Here is a 20,603-nt window from a genome sequence, read left to right as displayed (position 1 = left end):
ATGCCGATGATACCCAGTTATACATCTCCACCCCATGTCCAGTCAACGAAGCAGTGGAAGTGATGTGCCGGTGCCTGGGGGCTGTTGGGGCCTGGATGGGTGTCAACAAACTCAAACTCAACCCAGACAAGACAGAGTGGCTGTGGGTCTTGCCTCCCAAGGACAATTCCATCTTTCTGTCCATTACCCTGGGGGCAGAATCATTGACCCCCTCAACTTGGGCGTCCTCCTCGACCCACAGCTCACATTAGAGAAACATCTTTCAGCTGTGGCGAGGGGGGCATTCGCCCAGGTTCACCTGGTGCACCAGTTGCGACCCTATTTGTACCGGGAGTCACTGCTCACAGTCACTCATGCCCTCATCACCTCAAGGCTCGACTACTGTAATGCTCTCTACATGGGGCTACCTTTGAAAAGTGTTCGGAAACTTCAGATCATGCAGAATGCAGCTGCGAGAGCAATCATGGGCTTTCCCAAATATGCCCATGTTACTTCAACACCAACACTCCGCAGTCTGCATTGGTTGCCAGTCACAATTCAAAGTGTTGGTTATGACTTATAAAGCCCTTCATGGCACCGGACCAGATTATCTCAGGGACCGCCTTCTGCTGCACGAATCCCAGCGACCAGTTAGGTCCCACAGAGTGGGTCTTCTCCGGGTCCTGTCAACTAAACAATGCTGCTTGGCGGGACCCAGGGGAAGAGCCTTCTCTGTGGCGGCCCCGGTCCTCTGGAACCAACTCCCCCCCAGAGATTAGAATTGCCCCCACCATCCTTGCCTTTCATAAGCTACTTAAAACCCACCTCTGCCATCAGGCATGGGGGAATTGAGATATTCTTTCCCCCTAGGCATTTACAATTTTATGCATGGTATGACTGTATGTATGTTTGGTTTTTTATATTAATGGGTTTTTAATCTTTTTTAGTATTGGATTATTTTGTATACTGTTTTGTTATTGTTGTTAGCTGCCCCGAGTCTCCAGAGAGGGGCGGCATACAAATCCAATAAATCAAATCAAATCAAATCACTCCCTGACACAGGTGGTGGGAGAAGGGGAAGGGGCAGTGGCCGCTTCCTCCGCCGAGCCTCCCAGTTGCAGTTGCTGGAAGAGACTCTTCCCCTCCCCCCCCCCAGGCACATGGCAGGCTGTCAATGGGAGAATTCACCCCGATGTCACCAATGGAGCAACTGAGCTCGCTCTTCTTCCTCTGGGTCAGCACCGCCTCAGAAGCAGGTGAGAGAGGCAGCGCAGGTGCCTGCCACCAATGGAGAGAGAGAGAGAAGAAAGGAAGAGAGAAAGAGAGAACAAGAGAGAGAAAGCTAGATAGAAGCAACAGACAGAGAGTGAGATAAAAAGAGAGAGGGAGAGAGAAAGTGAGAAAAAGACAGAGAGAGAGCAAGAGGGGGGAGAAAGAGAGAGAAAGAAAGCAAGAGAGAGAGAGCAAGAGAGGGAAAGAGAGAAAGAAAACAAGAGAGAGAAAGAGTGAAAGAGAGAGAAAGCAAGCAAGAGAGAGAGAAAGAGAGAGCAAGAGAGAGAGAGAGAAAGAAAACAAGAGAGAGAAAGAGAATGAGAGAGAGAGAAAGCAAGCAAGAGAGAAAGAGAATGAGAGAGAGAAAAAGAAAGCAAGAGAGAGAAAGAGAGAGAGAAAAGGAGAGGAAGGATTTTAATCTGGACTCCATCTCCAGAGAAGGGACATAATCTGGGGCTCCCCAGCTTCTCCAGGCAACCGACGTTCCCCCTTCAGAGGGAGCTGCTCTGACTGAAGAAATGTTGGGGCTCAAAGTCCCTTCAGAACTGGCTCATCCATGGATAACCCACACCCCCAGGTGAAGGCAGCCAGTTGGGGGTTATTTTTCAAATCTCTGGTTCAGGCCAGTCAGAGCCTTTGCTTATGATGTCAGAGGCTCCTCCTCAGCTCATTGGCTGGAGCTCTCCATGGCAACCTCCAGCATCCTTGGGGAATCTGAATCACCTAATAGAGGCGCTGCCCAAAATCCCTGGAAAGTGGCTCAGTTGGATGGATGGCAGTGGGGGCATTGCAGGGTCTCCCTCATCTGGGCTCCTCAGGAGGGAGAGACCTTCCCTTTAAGGCAGTGTGCACTGAAATTTTATTAAAAAGTTCACACGAGACGTTTGAACAAAGAGAACAGAAATGTTTATTCTCTCTGGGGATACCAAAAACAATTTGCAAAGCATGGTACTCTTCACAAAGAAGAGACACTGTACAGAAGTTAAAGAGTGGGTTAATGTACTATTACAAGATGTCCCAATCCTATGCTAGCTAATCTAGCATGGTGGGTTTCAATCTATCACAGAGGTACACAGAATTCCTTGCCTAAATATGGTCTACATCCTGTTTCCTTTTTCCTAAAGATGAATAGTTTTGATCACATGATCGTGGGGCTGCTGCGAAGGTATAAGTGTGAAAAGGGGGCATACGTCACTTTTTTCAGGGCCGTTGCAATTTTGAACAGTCAGTAAATGAACTGTTGTAAGTGGAGGACAACCTGCTTTCTCCCCTAGATGTTTTCTGTGGAGCTTCAAAATGGACTCCTGATCTGCTTCTAAGAGTGCACTGGTCAGACAGATAATCCTCGACTTCTGTTCTGACCCCAATAGAGGCCAACTTTTCTATCTCCTGAGTAAGACAGTTATTAAGTGAGTTCTGCCTCACTTTACCACCTTTCTTGCCACAGTCTTTAAGTGAATCCCTGCAGTTGCTTGTCAGAAGATCCAAAAGATGTTCACATAACCCTGGGACATTGCCACCATCATAACTACGTTATCAAGTGTCTAAAATTCGATACAATAACCCCTTTATTTTTCTAACAAAGACCTTCCTTCCTAGAAGGAAGAATAGAAAGAATAAAACTGAAAAGGGGATTAAAAGGGGATACAAAAAAATCAAAAAGAAAAGGGTTCAGTTCAAAGTTCTACTCAGATTAAAGAAATCGGAGTTTGAGAAGGGTTGATTACGCTTGGAGTATTGTTTTGTTTGCTCTTTTTAAACTTTAATTATTTTTTCTATTTAGATATATGAATTTAGGAATTGCTGATCATTTTTCTCTTGCAGAGAAATCAAATCTTACATCAAAGTGTTCAAAGAAGCTCCAAGTAAAAATGCCAAAATACAAAATAAAAGATAAACTCAAATAACACCAAGTTAAGTTCTCACAACTGTTCTCTTATCAGCACCCTTAGCACTGTGAATTTATTTAATTAATTTTTTGTTGCTGCCCAACTCTGGAAGGACTCTGGGCAGCTTACAACAGGAAGTACAAGTTAGCTTTATATTCATTTTAAAATCTCTTTAAGGTCTGCCCAAATTATATTCTATAAGGTGTCACATTCATTAGCTGTTTCTGAACAGCAAATTCCTCTGAATGACTTTCACAGAATTCTCTTTAGCAAGATTTATTGAGCTAAAAGGAAAGTGAGCTACAAAAATTCTAGTCATTCAACAATTTCTCATTTTGAAACATATAGAAAATTTTTTATTTGATTCTAGCATACTAACTGGAAATAATATCTCCTTTTAAATTAAAAAAAAAACTTTAACAATTCTTCCAATACCACAATGGTGTTATATCTCATGTTTTTACATTTGTTCTGGCTGTAAGATGCTCCTTTGTGTTCAGCTCTGGCCTCAGAAGAATAATGTAGCACTTGGGGATGAAGATGCAGCCCAGCAGCCCAGCACTGGAGGCCAGGATGGAGAAGACCTGCACCGCCACCATGTATTTCCCTTTGGTGCTCAGATAGGTGGGCACAAAAGTCAACCAGACACTGCAGAAGACCAGCATGCTGAAAGTGATCAGCTTGGCTTCGTTGAAGGCCCCAGGCAAATTCCTGGCCAGGAAAGCCACCGTGAAGCAGATGGCAGCCAGGAAACCCATGTAGCTGAGAGTGACATAGAACATGACAACAGCCCCTTCGTTGCATTGCAAGATGATCTCTCCATGCTGAGAGTGGAAGTCAGAGTCAGGGGAGGGGGGAGAAACTCCCAGCCAGATGGAACAGATAATAATTTGAACAGCAGAAGAAGAGAGGATAATGGAGTTAGCCAAGCTCTTCCCCAACCATCTTTTCACTTGGTTTCCTGGTTTTGTGGCCAGGAAAGCTAGAACCACCGTAATCGTTTTGGCCAAGAGAGAAGAAACAGCTACAGAGAAGATGATGCTGAAAACTGTTTGTCGGAGAAGGCAGGTAGCTTTCCTTGGTTGACCAATGAAGAGAGAAGAAGACAAGAAGCAAAGTAGGAGGGAGACCAGGAGGATGTAGGAGAGGTCTCGGTTGTTGGCTTTGACAAGAGGAGTTTCTCGGTATTTAATGAAGATGATTAAAACAAGGTCTGTTGTTAGGAACAAGAGTAGGGCAAAAGAGACCAGGATGATGCCCAGATGTTCTTCATAAGACAGGAAAGTTATAACTTTAGGAATACATTGGACTCTATTCTTATTTGGATATTTATCATCTGGACACTTGGTACATTTTTTTGTATCTGAGAAAGTGAAAAAGTGAAAAAGCAATTATTTCTTTAATATTTTGTTTTTTTACATTTCAAGAAATATCCCCATTTTTTGGGATAATGCAGGATGCCTAATTACAAGGACGCTTTGTTGCTTAATTATTCCACACAGGAAAAATATAATTAAATTTTCTAATACCTTTATAGGTAACATATATAAAATTGGAGGCTTTTCTAGTGCATTTTGAATATGCACTAAAAAAAGTTGAGCTTCAATGCATGTTTTAATTTGCACTATCATCAAAATAGTCTGGACATTACTTTTCCACAAGACCTTTTCCCCTCTGGTGCGGAATGGGACGTTCAGGCCAGTGGTGAAATCTAAAATTTTTCCTACCAGTTCTGTGGGCGTGGCTTGGTGGTTGTGGGTGTGGTTTGGTTTGATTTGGTGATCATGTGACCAATTTCCAAACATCACACACAAACAACACAAAAATCACACAACCTACTCACACATGATGCAAAAGCACACAGAATAGCCCCAGCAACAACAAGCATGAACCTCACGGAGCCACAAAGTGCTCAAAAACCAACTTTTACACTTTGCACAAAAATAACACAAAAACTACACAACTGACTCCTATACAACTGACTCACATACAATGCAGAAGAAGCTGGATTTTACACAAAATGGTCCTTGAAATAAACGTTAGCCCCACAGGACAATAATTAGGTTTTTTTTAATGCTATAAATAGGAGTTTAAAAAAAAAAGACTCCACATTCTCCCTCTCAGTCGATTGTCAAAGACAGCTAAGAGTTGGCACTTAAAAAAACACACCTTCTAAAGCCTTTTTTAATTTCCAGTTGGGCGAATAGGTAGTAAAAATGCTTTTAAAAAAGTAAAAAATAAGGTTCATCAGCTGTGACAATCAGATGTGCCATCTATCATGGGAATCTCTCTTTTTTTTACTTTTTAAAAAGCACTTTTACTACCATTCTCCAAACTGGAAGCATTTATTTCTATTGGTTCTGGCTAACCAGGCCGAACCAGCAGCATTTCACCCCTGGTTCAGACTCCTACTCTTGGCCATGCATGTTTCTCTTCCAGGCTCCCATTTCCTTCCGCTGGCCCTTCCCAGCTATTTGTTTTAGCCAATGGACCTCTGCCCCTCCATGCCATGCTCTTTAGCCTGTCCCATTTGTCCCGGGCCTTTGACTGCATGCAACAGGCACCAGCCAATAGCCAATGTGGGGCTCTGGGGGAGGTGCAGCAGCCAATCAGAAGAGGCACACAGCCTAAGACACTTGTTGGGTCGGTAGGGAAGGAAGGAAGGTAGGAAAGGAGGGAGGGAGGGAAGGAGGGAGGAGTGGAGGAAGGGATGGAGGAAGGGAAGGATGAGTGGAAGGAGGAAGGAAGGAGAAGAAGGAGAGGATGGAAGAAAGCAGAGGGAGGGAGGAGAGGGAAGAGGGGAGGGAGAAAGAAATGGAGGATGGAAGGAAGGAAGGAAGGACGGAGGGAGGGAGGCTGACTCCAGGCCCCAGGCCCGTGGAAGGCTGCAAGAAGCTCCCATGTTAGCTTCTCTCATATCTTGTTCTTTCCCTTCCAGCCTAACTGGATGTCTTCTTTCACCCCACGCTCTTGCAGCCTTGCAGCAAATGGCCCAGGCCAAAGAGCACAGGGTGGCAGAGCAGCGGCTCATTGGCCAGAGTAAATGCCTGGGGGAGGACTAGCAGAGGAGGAAAACTGGAAGTAAATGGGCAGAGGAGAGAGCTTGAAAGAGAAGGGGGTGCAGTCAAGGATAGGAGCCTGAAGGCCCTCAGTGTCACTCACCTTCCTGAGTGGAGATGGTCCCTTCCGGACAAGGAATGCAGTCATAGCAGCAAATTGGTTCTCCTTCTCGAGCCCTCTTGACAAATCCAGGTTGACAACTTTCCACACATTTGGACTGAGGCAGAGACTGAGCAGAAAAAGAAGGAATATCAAAGGAAAGATATTTGGTGTTGCCAAAAGAAGCGGTTTGGGGATGTGGCAGGTCTAGGTTGCTAACAGCTATAGCAAACCATGCCAGTAAGTTACTATTGGTTCAGTAGAACTGGACCGAAGTATTAGTAACTCACCTGTGACATACATACATACATACATACATACATACATACATACATACATACATACATACATACATAGAGAGAGAGAGAGACAGAGAGATACACAAATAGAGACAGAAAGACACAGTGACAGAGATAGAGAGACAGAGAGAGATCATCGAGTGGAGTGGAGTGAAGTGTACAGGACTGGACTGGACTGGACTGGACTAGAATCATAGAGTCATAGAGTCATAGAGTCATAGAGTCATAGAGTCATAGAGTCATAGAGTCATAGAGTCATAGAGTCATAAAGTCATAGAGTCATAGAGTCATAGAGTCACAGAGTCATAGAATATAGAATCATAGAATCATAGAATTGGAAGGGACCTCCAGGGTCATCAGGTCCAACCCCCTGCTCAATAAAGGATTCATTATACCATCCCAGAAAGATGACTATCCAATCTCTGTTTGAAGACTTCCGGTGAAGGCGAGTTCACCACCTCCTGTGGCAAACTGTTCCACTAGTTTATCACCCTTACTGTTATAAAGTTTTTTCTGATATCTAATCTAAATCTATTCCCTTGCAGTTTCATTCCATCATTTCTAGTTCTTCCATGTGTTAATGAGAACAATGCTGATCCCTCTGCTCTGAACAACCTTGAGCCCTTCAGATATTTGTAGACAGTTATTAAGTCTCCTCTCAGTCTTCTCCTTTGCAGACTAAACATCCCTAGATCTTTTAACCGTTTATCATAGGACATAGTTCTCAGACCACTCACCATCCTTGTAACTCTCCTTTGAACTTGCTGTAGGTTATCAATGACCCTTTTAAATTGGGACTCCCAGAACTGAACACAGTATTCCAAGTGTGGTCATACCAAAGTACTGTGGAGAGGAATCATTACTTCATGTGAGCGAGATTCTATGCTGCTCTTGATGCATCCCAGGATTGTGTTTGCCTTTCAAGTGTGTGTGTATACATACATATATATATATATATATACACACACACACACACTTGAAAGTTCAAAAACAATGTTCTTTATCACAAAAATTCAAAAGAAACAAAGCACCCTTTTTGTATTGCAAAGAGCACTCGTCCCAAAACAACCTTGTAGGCTGTACAATCCCTTAATCAGTCCTTAAGTACTTAGCTAGCAGCTGTGAAGAAACGTCACAGCCCTCCTTCTTCCACGAAGTGAGACACACCCACTTTGCTCTGCTTTGGTTTCAAAGTCATGAAAAACCAACAAACAAAGTCTGGAAACAGCAAGGCACGGTCCTGAAGAAACAACGATCAGATAATCTTCCACAACAGCCAAACTAGCACGCTGCTATTTATATCAGCAGCTCTAATTACTGGAGCCCCACCCAAACACAGGTGGCCTCTCGAAAGCTTTATAAAGCAGTACTTAACTAATAACTTATATGTTGGAAGAAACTATTTGGCTTTTGTTGCAAGTCTTTGCTCATTCTCAGCCTTTGCTTTCCTGATTTTGCCTTTGTATGTTCTAGCTCTCTGCTGATATTCTGCCTTAGTTAAGTGCCTCTCATGTGTGTGGTTATTTATTATTGCTTGTGTTTGCATTAATTCCAGTGGGATCTGGAATTCACTTTTACCCAAGGTTCTAGCAACTTCAACTCCCCATCACTTCTTCTTTATTAGTAAGAAATCGGTGCAGTATAGCTTTATTTCTAATTCCATCCTCTACTTTTGGATGACAAAGTTGTCGACTAGGTTGGTTAGGAATCTGTTTAATCTCCCACTTGCTGCAAACAAGGCTAAGTCCACATGAAATTAGTCCTAAATCTTGGGGGGGGGGGGGGAAGAAATTTCTCCCACCTTGTTGTACAACTTTATCCGTGAAATAACTCTTTGGCGGATGAAAAGTCTCTGTCTTTCCCAAGTCCCCATATAGTGTCCAATGGAATCTGCCTTGGGGATAATCAACTGGCTCAGGATTATCAGATCTCCTGTTACGTCTCCATTTTGATCCAAGTACAGTTTCCGATCAGAAATATTGCAAAACTCATTCTTCTGCAGGAAAGGATGGAACTAGAAGGGAAACATCAAGGAATTTTAAAATCTGAAAACTTTTTTCAAAAATCCCATTTAGCTTTTGTACATGTGTATCTTCCTTCTACAGTTGACTAACATCAAAATATGCTTATATAGAAAAATTAGGTGTTACTGTTATCTTCATAAATAATTTTTAAAAAGATTTAGCAAAATTTCTGAACCATATATTGGCAAAATATATATTAACAAAATGTAATTGATGCAATTGGTAAGTTATAGGGGACATTCTACAACATATGAGAAATAAAATGAATCATAAGAAAAGAGATTATTTATATACACCTAGAAACATCAGGTTGATTATGAGAAGCGGTTCCATAAGTGACAGTTCAAAGTTATAACGGCACTGAAAAATGTGACTTATGATAGTTTCCCCCATGATCATGGCAGCATTTCCAACTTAGAAACATAGAAACATAGAAGTCTGATGGCAGAAAAAGACCTCATGGTCCATCTAGTCTGCCCTTATACTATTTTCTGTATTTTATCTTAGGGTGGATATATGTTTATCCCAGGCATGATTAAATTCAGTTACTGTGGATTTATCTACCACGTCTGCTGGAAGTTTGTTCCAAGGATCTACTACTCTTTCAGTAAAATAATATTTTCTCATGTTGCTTTTGATCTTTCCCCCAACTAACTTCAGATTGTGTCCCCTTGTTCTTGTGTTCACTTTCCTATTAAAAACACTTCCCTCCTGGACCTTATTTAACGCTTTAACATATTTAAATGTTTCCATCATGTCCCCCCTTTCCCTTCTGTCCTCCAGACTATACAGATTGAGTTCATGAAGTCTTTCCTGATACATTTTATGCCTAAGACCTTCCACCATTCTTGTAGCCCGTCTTTGGCCCCGTTCAATTTTGTCAGTATCTTTTTGTAGGTGAGGTCTCCAGAACTGAACACAGTATTGTGACTTATGACAGTTTCAGTGTTTTAGGTTAACCTGATATACTTTTGCAACTTCTGACAAGCAAAATCAACAGGGAAGCCAGAATCACTAAACAACCATGTTACTGGTTTAACAACTGCAATGATTCACTTAACAAAAAAAGGCAGGAGAGGTCATAAAATAGGAGAAGTTTCACTTAACAACCATCTTGCTTAGCAATAGAAATGTTGAGCTCATTTGTGGTTTTAAATCGAATCCTGCCTCATGCAACCCTCTTCCAATAACTGGAACAAGTTGTCCAGAAGCTCCAGATCTTCTCAAGGTTGTTCCAGAAGGAGGAAAATGGGGAAATTAATTTAGTCAGAAGCTAGGAGATTCTGGGTGAAGGAGAGGAATCCAGAAAAGAGGAGCCATTTCAGAGCTCTGCCTTGAAAGGAAAAAAGTTCAGCCTACCCTTCACTATGGATGCAAAGACTGAACAGCCATCAGTTGGAGAAGCTTCTATTGGGATTCCTGCAGAGAGGAGGGATTGGGCTAGATTAGTGATGGCAAACCTTTTTTTCCTTGAGTGCCGAAAGAGCGTGTGCACGTGCTATCGTGTGTGCGTGAGTGCGTGAGTGCCCACACCCATAATTCAATGCCTGGGGAGGGCAAAAACTGTCCCCCCATCCCCCTGGAGGCCGTCTGGAGGCCAGAAACAGCCTGTTTCTCAACTTCTGGTGGGCCCAGTAACTTCATGTTCTCCAATGCACTGCTATGGAGAGTCCAATGTGGGTAATACTCTAGTCTGATTGGTAGGGACTGAGTTAAAATTTAAATATTCATTAAGTCCCGCCCTCCAGGTGCACCAATAGGCCAGTCTAAAAAAGTCAGTCATGGTGTAGGGACCATGAGTTTTTTTGCTCTTCTGAGCACTTAAGTGTTGTATCTAGATTAAATAATTTACTTATGGTACTCCTTTTTTCCTCTCTTCACAGGTAAGATCCAAGGGCCAATTCTTCCGTGGTTGAGGACTTATTTATCCCTGTCAGGGCCACTGCTCTCCGGAGTATTGCCCATGGCTCAGGGAGTCGCTGAGGCGGGGTCACTGTCCTTCACAGTCATACCCCTAGGCCTGCGACCATCGTTGTACCGAAGGTTCTCCCATTTGAATCTGAGGACAACGCTGAGTTTGCCTGGGTGGTGGGGATTCCCCCGCCCTTCAGATGGCCGTCAGAGGCTTTCCCAGGGATTCCCTGCCTGCCGCTCGCCTTCAAGAGTGATTCAACTGTGGCGGCATCGCGTGGGCGGCAGGAATTCCCCGATGAACATATGGTCATCGGGGAGCTTCCCCCAGGCTTCTGTGCCTGCCACTTGGTGCCAGGAGGCAATGAAGAGCCCAAAGTGAGCATGGACGGTGGGGATTCAAGAACCCTCCGTGTTCGCTGCCAGGAGCGGCCTCGGTGTGAGTGGCGGGGATTCCCCGCCAATCATATGGGTGGTGGGAAGCTTGGATCAAGTTGGACTTGATGACCTGCAAGGTCCTTTTCAACATAAATAAATAAACAAACAAACAAACGAACAAACTACACTCCGCAGTCTGCATTGGTTGCCGATCAGTTTCCGGTCACAATTCAAAGTGTTGGTTATGACCTATAAAGCCCTTCATGGCACCGGGCCAGAATATCTCAGGGACCGCCTTCTGCTGCACAAATCCCAGCATCCAGTTAGGTCCCACAGAGTGGGTCTTCTCCGGGTCCCGTCAACCAAACAGTGTCGCTTGGCGGGACCCAGAGGAAGAGCCTTCTCTGTGGCGGCCCCGACCCTCTGGAACCAACTCCCCCCAGAGATTAGAGTTGCCCCCACCCTCCTTGCCTTTTGTAAGCTGCTTAAAACCCACCTCTGCCACCAGGCATGGGGGAACTAAGATACACTTTCCCCCTAGGCCTTCACAATTTTATGTATGGTATGTTTGTATTTATGATTGGTTTTTATATAATGGGTTTTCAACTGTTTTTTAGTATTGGATTTTTTTGTACTGTTTTACTGCTGTTGTTAGCCGCCCCGAGTCTGCGGAGAGGGGCGGCATACAAATCCAATAATAATAATAATAATAATAATAATAATAATAATAATAATAAATAAATCTGCAAAGGCCTCCTACCCCATCAGCCACCTTTACCCTGACAGTGGCGGGATTACTCACCCCTCGGGGCTCCTGGCATCACATGTCCCTCTCCATCCAGGACATGATCACCAGTGCATACCCCCAGGGTAGAGCAGTGGGGGTCCAACAGTACACCCAGCCATCTCCCATTCATCCATCACAGAGGGACATCTGGGCAGCCCCAGCTCCACCACCCTCACTTCAGGATTTCCTCGTTGAGGAGCATTTTGAAACATCCTGCCTGTGAGGAGGCAGCGAGGCAGGGATGGATGCTCGTCTCACAGGCAAGAGCACATTTCAAATTGCCATAGGCAAAGCCCAGAGGAGCCGAGCTAGTTCCATGGGATGTGCATGAACCTGCCTCTTGCTTGCTCTCGTTTTCCCGGCCAAAAGAATGCCCGCCGCAAAAAGAGCAGCTGCCAGCATGTCCCCCCTTTCCCCAGAAAGTAGTTAGGGGGACCTTATTTGGGGGGAGGGTTTATTTCAGCATATGCGTTGGAAAGCCTGATTGGCCTTATTATGGGGGCATGTATTATTTTCAGGGAAATATGGCAGATTTTTCAAAAAGCTCCTTAGGTTTCTAGTTCCTTATTTTCCTCTATTTATTATGTAGAAGTTATAATGAAATATTATTATTATTATTAAACAATGTCGCTTGGCGGGACCCAGGGGAAGAGCCTTCTCTGTGGTGGCCCCGACCCTCTGGAACCAACTCCCCCCAGAGATTAGAATTGCTCCCACCCTCCTTGCCTTTCATAAGCTTCTTAAAACCCACCTCTGCCGCCAGGCATGGGGGAATTGAGATACTCTTTCCCCCTAGGCCTTTACTATTTTATGCATGGTATGTCTGTATGTATGTTGGTTTTACAATAGGGGTTTTTAACTGTTTATATTGGATTGTCATATGCTGTTTACTACTGTTGTTAGCCACCCTGAGTCTATGGAGAGGGGCGGCATACAAATCCAATCAAATCCAATCCAATCAAAATATTATAAAAGCAATATTTCACATTCCACAATATTGGGACCCCATACCTGCCACAGCTGCAGCTTTGGAGCCCCCAATCTTTCCCCCCTCTCCTTCCTTCCCCTCCTCGATCTGGAGGAATAAGCAGAGTTCATGGCTTGGGCCAGAGTCTGAATAAAACTGTACAAATGGGGGTGATTTCTGATTTGGATCCTGTTCCCTTTGTCCTGGGTCTCCAGTGGGGCTTTCTGGGTGCATCTTCTGCGGCCTTTGACAGAAAAGATGTTCTTTGAAAGGGAACAGTGGAAATAAAGATCGTGAAACTTTTCTTCCACAAAGAAATGGGGTTGAAAGGCACCATCCATCGGCCTTTTTTTTGCCAGTAAAGCAAAGGTCCAAAAACTATGCATGTATTTAAGAAGTCTGTGCTTGTGCTTTTTAAATTGAAATCCTCCCAAAGCTGTACTAATCCAGACTTTCCCTTCAATGGGTCCTGGGAGGCGCATAAACGTTAAATGGAAAGGAACAATTCTGTCCGTAACGGGAACATGATCCATGAAGTGAACAAAGACGTTGACTTGTCTCCACTTAGAGAGGGCATCCCTGAAGGGTGCTGTATATCCAATTCTTGAGAACAGTTGTGATATAACAACACAAATTCCATTCTTGACAAGCATAGGAGTGAAAGTCCTCATGAAATTCTCCCCCTTATCTGTGCCTGAAGCAAAGAGGCCAATGAAGGTCCAGCTGAAATGGAGCAGCAGTTGGACAATTGCTGGGTACAGGAATCCTTCTTTGGGGACCATCTGGTGGAAAAAGGGGAATTTGCTTTTATCGGTCAGAGCCTCTGAAACAATGTTATCACTGATCTGAAAAAGTAATGAAGAAAGTTGTGTTAGATTGGGGGTCAGATAAAGTCCAAAATTTTATTTTTTATAAATTCAACTTGGTATTGATGAACAAATTAATTATTGTTGATTAACAATTATGCCATAGCACGAAACCGAATATTAAGCACAAAGCATTAACAAGAGTATATAAAATGGAATACAAGAAACAAATTAAATAAAAAAGAATAAGAATAAAAAACATATATCTGTATCATTCCTAGATTTTTTTTGCAATCAGACCCACATGTCTATAGACATTCTCAGTCATTCAAGTCATGGTTGTCCCAAAGGCACTTCTTCAAAAAATAACTGGACTTTCTGTTTTTTCTTTGAAGAGGTTTTGCTTCTCATCCAATAAGCTTTTTCAGTTCTGGAAGAGAGGCAAAACGTTTTCAAAGAAAAAACAGAAAGTCCAGTTGCCTCTTGAAAAAGCATCTTCGTGACAATCAGACCCACATATGAAGATAACAAGTCAACATTTTGTTCCAATAAAGGGCCGTATTGTGTTGTGGTTAACTCTGGCCCAGCTCCTGTCCCAAGGACTGTGGATGTGGGGGAGACATCCACATGCTGCAGACTTGTTTTGCCCCCAGTGGAATCTGCTGATGAAGGCTCCTCTGACCAAGAAGACATGAGTGACAGGGAGGAGGAGAGTGTGGCAGACAGCTCAGAAGGAGATCAATTATCTAACTCCTCCTTGGATTCAGAACAAGAGTTAATGATACAGCCATGCATGTGGAGAGCGATGCATAGGCAGCAACAACTGAGAGATTATTATCAAAGAAAACAAGGCCACCTGTGGTTGGGTGGGGCTGTGGTAATTAGTGAGACTGCTATAAAGAGCAGCCTGTGGGTTTGGCCATTGTGGAGGATTATCTGATCCTTGTGTTTCGTGACTGCTTTACTGACTTTGACCTTTTGTGTGCTGATTTCCCCCCGCTTTGAAACTAAACCAGAGCAAAGTGTGTTTCACTTTGTTAAAGAAGAAGGACTGTGAATTGCCTCACAGCTGCAAGCTAAGTATCACAGAACTGATAAGGGACTTGTACAAATTACCAGTTTGTTTGGAGATGAGTGCTCTTTGCTATACCAAAAGAGGGCTTAGGTTAAGTGAATTTTCATTATAAAGAACATTGTTTTGAATTTTCAAACGTGTGTGTGTCTGAAATTTGTACCTGTGAATTTTTGGGAGGAGTCTACCAGAGAGCCTGACAGAACATATTGTATGTAAATGTTTAATTCTGATTGAACAACAAATGTATCCCAATAGGTTGTTTGCCTAATGTGCAGTCCAAGACTATGATCTCTCTCTTTCCTATAGAGTTGACATTCAATATTCCAGATGCTTGGTGAAGCAACCTTTTGATTTTTAAAAAAAGTATTTCTGTCTCATCTAATTATACAAGAGATCAGGAGACCACATATCGTGATATAATTTCTCAGTTGTATAATATTTCAGTTGCATAATCCAACCTCGATTAATTTTTGCTGATTCTCTAGTTATGCAAGAGATAGGGAAAGATGGCTTTATTTGAAATCCTGCATCTTATAACCCAGAGAACTTGGGGGCTCTGGCAGGTTCTCATGTATACAAATATAAAATATTAACTCTTAGTTACAATGGGAATGATTAATTTGTCACATGTAGCAAGCAAAACATAAACCTGTTAGCAGAATTGATAAACAGAAGAGCACCTTAAATATTTTTTGCTTTAGACAAACAGAAGGATTTCCTTAAACTAGTCAAATGGGTGGGTTGTCTCAAGCATATATCTTCTTAATCCAATCATGGTTGGTTTCATCTTTGCTCTTAGAGTAACATTTACCCTAGATACACAGAAGTGTCTTAGGTGAAAGGAAGTCTAAGTGAATAATTATTTCCTTAAATTAATCAGAAGAGTGTTGCAGTATAGCATAAATGTTAGAATAGGAATATATCATATTATATATATCTGGACCTCTAGCATAAAAATGCTCTGCTTACCCTGATTCTATTATAGCCAGGATAGGACAGTATTAACTTGCTTAAGTCTGCATTTCTGGTGAATTTTCAACAGGAAGACAACTGACCATAAAAGGGTTCAATAAACATCTTACTGATAAACAAATATACATCACTCCAAACAGGACATTATACGATCAAAGGGGAAAATTTACTTTGCCTGAAGCAAATCAGGACAAGACTGTGATAAAGGAGATTGGTTGTGATAAGGCAGAAGGCTTCAGAGAAATTAGGTGTGAGAAACATTTGCTCAAAGGAAATGTTTCGAGGAAATTGGTTTGTGATATCTGGGGAAAGGAAGGACTCAAAGATATGTCATGTTTGAAGTTATGTTATTGGATGTTTGTATATCACTTAACATATATGTGTAATTATCCCCATCTGCTTATGCTTCCAAATAAAAAGAGGTACACAGCTCCATACTGTGTCACTTCACCCAGAGAGAAAATGTGTCCAAGTCTTCTTTCTAGGATTCGTGCTCGTGAGTGACCCCACATGGCTGGGTTGCTCTTAGCCCCTCTGAAGACATTGTCTTGATCAGGGACTTTGCAGCACCGCAGAAGAGGTTAATTACCTTTTGACCAGGAATGCAGGTTTAACCTCCTCACCTCTGCAGGGGGCATTCCCGTTCATGCAGAAATGGAAGGTTAACCCACAGTTGTACAGCATTCTATCATCTTGTCTGTACGCTTCCTCTCTGGAATGACATAACTGCTTAAGTTTAGCTGTGAGCCACGATTTATTGTTACTGTATATTTGCAAGTTTCTGGTTGGTACACATAGGTCTTCACAGTCAAAGCAAGCCTGTAGCTTTAACTTTCCCTCTTCAGTCCAAGTCCTCACTGATTTAATTGTTGGTTTTGTGGTTTTAAATCTTGGATTTAAAATGGATATCAATTGATTGATGATAGAAAATGAAAAAAGGAAAATGAAACAAGGACACAGAATATTGTAATACAGTGGTACCTCGAGATACGAGTTTAATTCGTTCCGGACCTGGGCTCTTAAGTCGAGCAGCTCTTATCTCGAACGACTTTTCCCCATAGGAATTAATGTAAATAATTTTAATTGGTTCCAGCCCTCAAAAAACTCACAAAGTTAGTCTAAATTATGCAGAAAGACATAGAAACATAGAAACATAGAAGACTGACGGCAGAAAAAGACCCCATGGTCCATCTAGTCTGCCCTTTTACTATTTCCTGTATTTTATCTTACAATGGATATATGTTTATCCCAGGCATGTTTAAATTCGGTTACTGTGGATTTACCAACCACGTCTGCTGGAAGTTTGTTCCAAGGATCTACTACATGTTTTTAATGAAGAAATGTACATGTACATATAAATGAATAATGAAGTTTATTTCACTTAACTTGTAAACTTTCTTAAACTTTTAAATTTACATATGTTCAACTTCTCTGCCACCCAATCCTGTAGGACAGAGGTCCCCAACCCTTTTTGCACCAGGGACCGACTTTAAGCGATCAAGAGAGGAATGGGTGAATGAATGGACGGAGGGTGGGAAGGAAGGAAAGAGGGAAGGGACAGGAACAGAGGAAGGAAGCAAGGAAACTTATGAAAGGGGAGAGTAAGAGAGGAATGAGTGAAGGGAGGGAGGGAGGGAAGAAGGTGGGAAGGAGAAAGAAAAGAAGAAATAGAGGAAGGGAAGGTAAAAGAGAGAAAGAAAAAGAGCAAGAAAGAAAGAAAGGGGGAAGGGACAGGAACAGAGGAAGGAAGCAAGGAAACTTATGAAAGGGGAGAGTAAGAGAGGAATGAGTGAAGGGAGGGAGGGAGGGAAGAAGGTGGGAAGGAGAAAGAAAAGAAGAAATAGAGGAAGGGAAGGTAAAAGAGAGAAAGAAAAAGAGCAAGAAATAAAGCTGCAAGCACCCCCCCGAGTCCCCCAGGCCGGCTGCAACCTTTTAAAACACGCGCGCCGCTTCGCAGCTGTCTCCTGAAGCCGAACGCGGAAGTTAGCGTTTGGCTTCAGGAGACAGCTCCTTGGCGCTTGTATCTCGAATTTGGGCTTGTAAGTAGAACAAAAATATCTCTCCCCTCCCAGCTCTTATCTCGAGTTGCTCTTAAGTAGAGCAGCTCTTATGTCGGGGTTCCACTGTACTGTAAATATTGTAATGTGTTAATATGAAATCAATGTAAATATGAGGTTAAGTTGCTTAAAGATTTATTGTGATTTTTAAAATTTTGAAAAATCAATAAAGACAATATTAAAATCAGAACAAGACTGAACAAGAAGGGTGTGTTTGGAATGGTTGCCAGGAGGAAGCTTCTCTCTAAAAAGAGCAAGGTTTGCCAGGTTGCATCTGAATAGACTACAAGACTTCTGGAACATTTTCCTTTGGACAGAAGAGAACAGAGTGGAGAAGTTTGGCCATAATGGAAAAAGCCACATTTGGTGAAAACTATACACAACATATCATGCCACACCAACTGCTAACCACAATGGTGGAGGGGTGATGATTTGGGTTGTTTTGTAGCCACAGGACTTGGGCATCTTGTGGTCATTGCCTTGGCCACAAACTCCTCTGTATACCAAGGTGTTCTAAAGTCCAATGTGAGTCCATTTGACAGTTGAAGCTTGGAAGCCTTTGGGTCATGCAAGAAGATGATGACCCCAAGCAGACTTGGGTGTTGCAATAGCCCAGTCAGAATCCAGACCCCACCCTGATTGAAAGGTAGGACCTCAAGAGAGCTGTGCAGAAGGAAACCCTCACAAACCACAATGAACTGAAGCCATGTTCTAGAGAAGAGAGGGCCAAAATTCCTCTCATAACAGCTTTTCAACACCACCAACAACACATTTACTCTCCAAAAAGACCTTGACTTTGTCTCAGATTGGTCTAACACCTGGCAACTTCAAATATCAACCAACAAATGCTCTACCCTCCACATCGGCAAAAAGAATCCAAACCTCATATATAAACTGAATAAACAAATTCTCACAGCCAACCCACACTCAGTAAAAGACCTTGGAATACTAATATCAAATGACCTAAGTGCTAAAGCCCACTGCAATAAAATCGCCAAAAAGGCTTCTAGAGTTGTTAACCTGATCCTACGTAGCTTCTGCTCTGGCAATCTCACACTACTCACAAGAGCCTACAAAACTTTTGCCAGACCCATCCTTGAATACAGCTCATCTGTCTGGAACCCATACCACATCTTGGACATCAACACCTTTGAAAACGTCCAAAGATATTTCACCACAAGAGCCCTTCACTCCTCCACTCGAAACAGAATACCCTACGAAAATAGACTAACAATCCTGGGTCTAGAAAGCTTAGAACTACGGCGCCTAAAACACGATTTAAGTATTGCCCACAAGATCATATGCTGCAACATCCTGCCTGTCAATAACTACTTCAGCTTCAACCGCAACAACACAAGAGCACGCAACAGATTCAAACTTAATATTAACCGCTCCAAACTTGGCTGTAAAAAATATGACTTTAACAATTGAGTTGTCGAAGTGTGGAACTCATTACTGGACTCAATAGTGTCAACCCCTAACCCCCAACATTTCTCCCTTAGACTATCCATGATAGACCTCTCCAGGTTTCTAAGAGGTCAGTAAGGGGCGTACATAAGTGCACTAGTGTGCCTTTCGTCCCCTGTCCAATTGTCTTTCCTTTATCTCATATCTCATATATATTTTCTTCCTTTCAAATATCTTCTCTTCTATATCTTTATATATATTACTTCATGTCTATTCTCTTCCATATGTATTATGTATTGGACAAATGAATAAATAAAATAAAATAAATAACAATGTCAGATGCTGATAAAGTCATACAGAAAACAAATACTTCAAGTTATTACTGATAAAAGTGGTTCTACAAACTATTCATCATAACAAGCATTTAGTTTTTCACTCATGGCTTCTCTATTTTGGCTATCTTTCTGTAAAATAAATGAGGACATGAAGGGGTGGATTCCACTTATGGCTGGTACCAATGCGCTTCCCATGGAGCTCTGTGACCCTGGTGTACACACATGTGTCCGAGCAAGATTTTGCTTCTGCATATATATGTAAAATATTTTTGCTGATAATGAAAAGGAATTCAACAGCAACAAAGAAAAAACATATATACATGCATGCATACAAACAAATATATACAAATGCACATACATGCTGCAGATGTTATGTCTATGTGAAAATTGACATTCCAATATTTCACCGATAACTAGGGATGTTTTTGAATAACTGAATAGCCAGTAGAAAGTCTTCTCCAGGGATCTTATTTCTCTTCAGGCCTTTTAAGAGGAATTTGAACAAGAACATAAGAGGGACCCTCACACACAACACACAAAATTGACACACTAATATGAAGAAAAATAATTCTTGAATTCAATGGAGAAGATAGTGTTATATCTGTGGCTCACCGGCCAACATCTTCCCCTCACTTTACCAGATAGAGAATCATACACACAAACCTGTGGGACTTTATAAAGTGCTGTTAATGTTGATGCCTGGATGGAGATGTCACTGTTAGCTGCATCAAAAAGAACCAAAAGGCTGTCCTTCTTTCCACAGCAATAGTTGAGGACATTGAATTGTCCAGTCGAGAGAATGTCCAGCAAGGCATCTGAAGTGCGTAAAGTGTTCAGATAGTTGTCATGGATTTTGTAGCCCAGTGTGAGGTTGTGCAGGAGCTGGGAATTCTTGTTAACCATTTGAATATTGAAAATTAATCGTAGAGTGCTTAAAAATTCAAAAGAATCCTTACTGCAAAAAAAAAAAATTGTTCATGTTATTCTCATCAGTGGAAACAAGTGACTTTTAAAAAGAATGTATTTCTTTTTATCTCCACAAACCTACTAATTCTTAAGCCAATATTGATCCAAAATAAAAAATCAGTTACAGGAATATGTGTGTGGATTGGGCAGAGGCAACTACAACTGTTTCAACCCCTCCTTTAAACAAAATGAATTCAAGTTTGAATGAACTGAGGAGTGAACGGGGAGAAGAAAATAATCTGGATTGCCTTCAGGTTTTTATAACCCCATCTTTAGATTTGAGTCTTCCATAAAATAATAAAAAACAGGCAAGCTAGGGA

At 42.2% G+C, this 20,603-nt stretch overlaps 1 protein-coding gene across 1 annotated transcript; it reads right to left on the bottom strand.

Moving 5' to 3' along the window:
• Positions 1-3,592: 3,592 nt before the first annotated feature.
• On the bottom strand, positions 3,593-20,238 carry LOC139170723 (vomeronasal type-2 receptor 26-like). The gene is made up of 5 exons (XM_070758212.1): positions 19,981-20,238; positions 12,710-13,510; positions 8,400-8,612; positions 6,303-6,429; positions 3,593-4,503 (listed from the first exon to the last, which is right to left on the bottom strand). Exons 1-5 carry the CDS (start codon positions 20,218-20,220, stop codon positions 3,593-3,595), a joined length of 2,292 nt encoding a protein of 763 aa, XP_070614313.1. The 5' UTR covers positions 20,221-20,238.
• Positions 20,239-20,603: the final 365 nt, after the last annotated feature.

This window comes from Erythrolamprus reginae, chromosome 8 (assembly GCF_031021105.1).
Source record: "Erythrolamprus reginae isolate rEryReg1 chromosome 8, rEryReg1.hap1, whole genome shotgun sequence".
Taxonomy (NCBI): Eukaryota; Metazoa; Chordata; class Lepidosauria; order Squamata; family Dipsadidae; genus Erythrolamprus; species Erythrolamprus reginae.
This window is presented reverse-complemented; position numbering and strand designations above follow the sequence as displayed.

Excerpts from the sequence above, each read along its gene's own strand:
- LOC139170723 (XM_070758212.1), bottom strand. The coding sequence starts at position 20,220 with ATGGTTAACAAGAATTCCCAGCTCCTGCACAACCTCACACTGGGCTAC. Across the intron at positions 6,430-8,399 it reads GGATAAAGTTGTACAACAAG|TCTCTGCCTCAGTCCAAATG; the intron begins GTGGGAGAAATT and ends TTTTCTGCTCAG. Across the intron at positions 4,504-6,302 it reads GACCATCTCCACTCAGGAAG|ATACAAAAAAATGTACCAAG; the intron begins GTGAGTGACACT and ends TCACTTTCTCAG.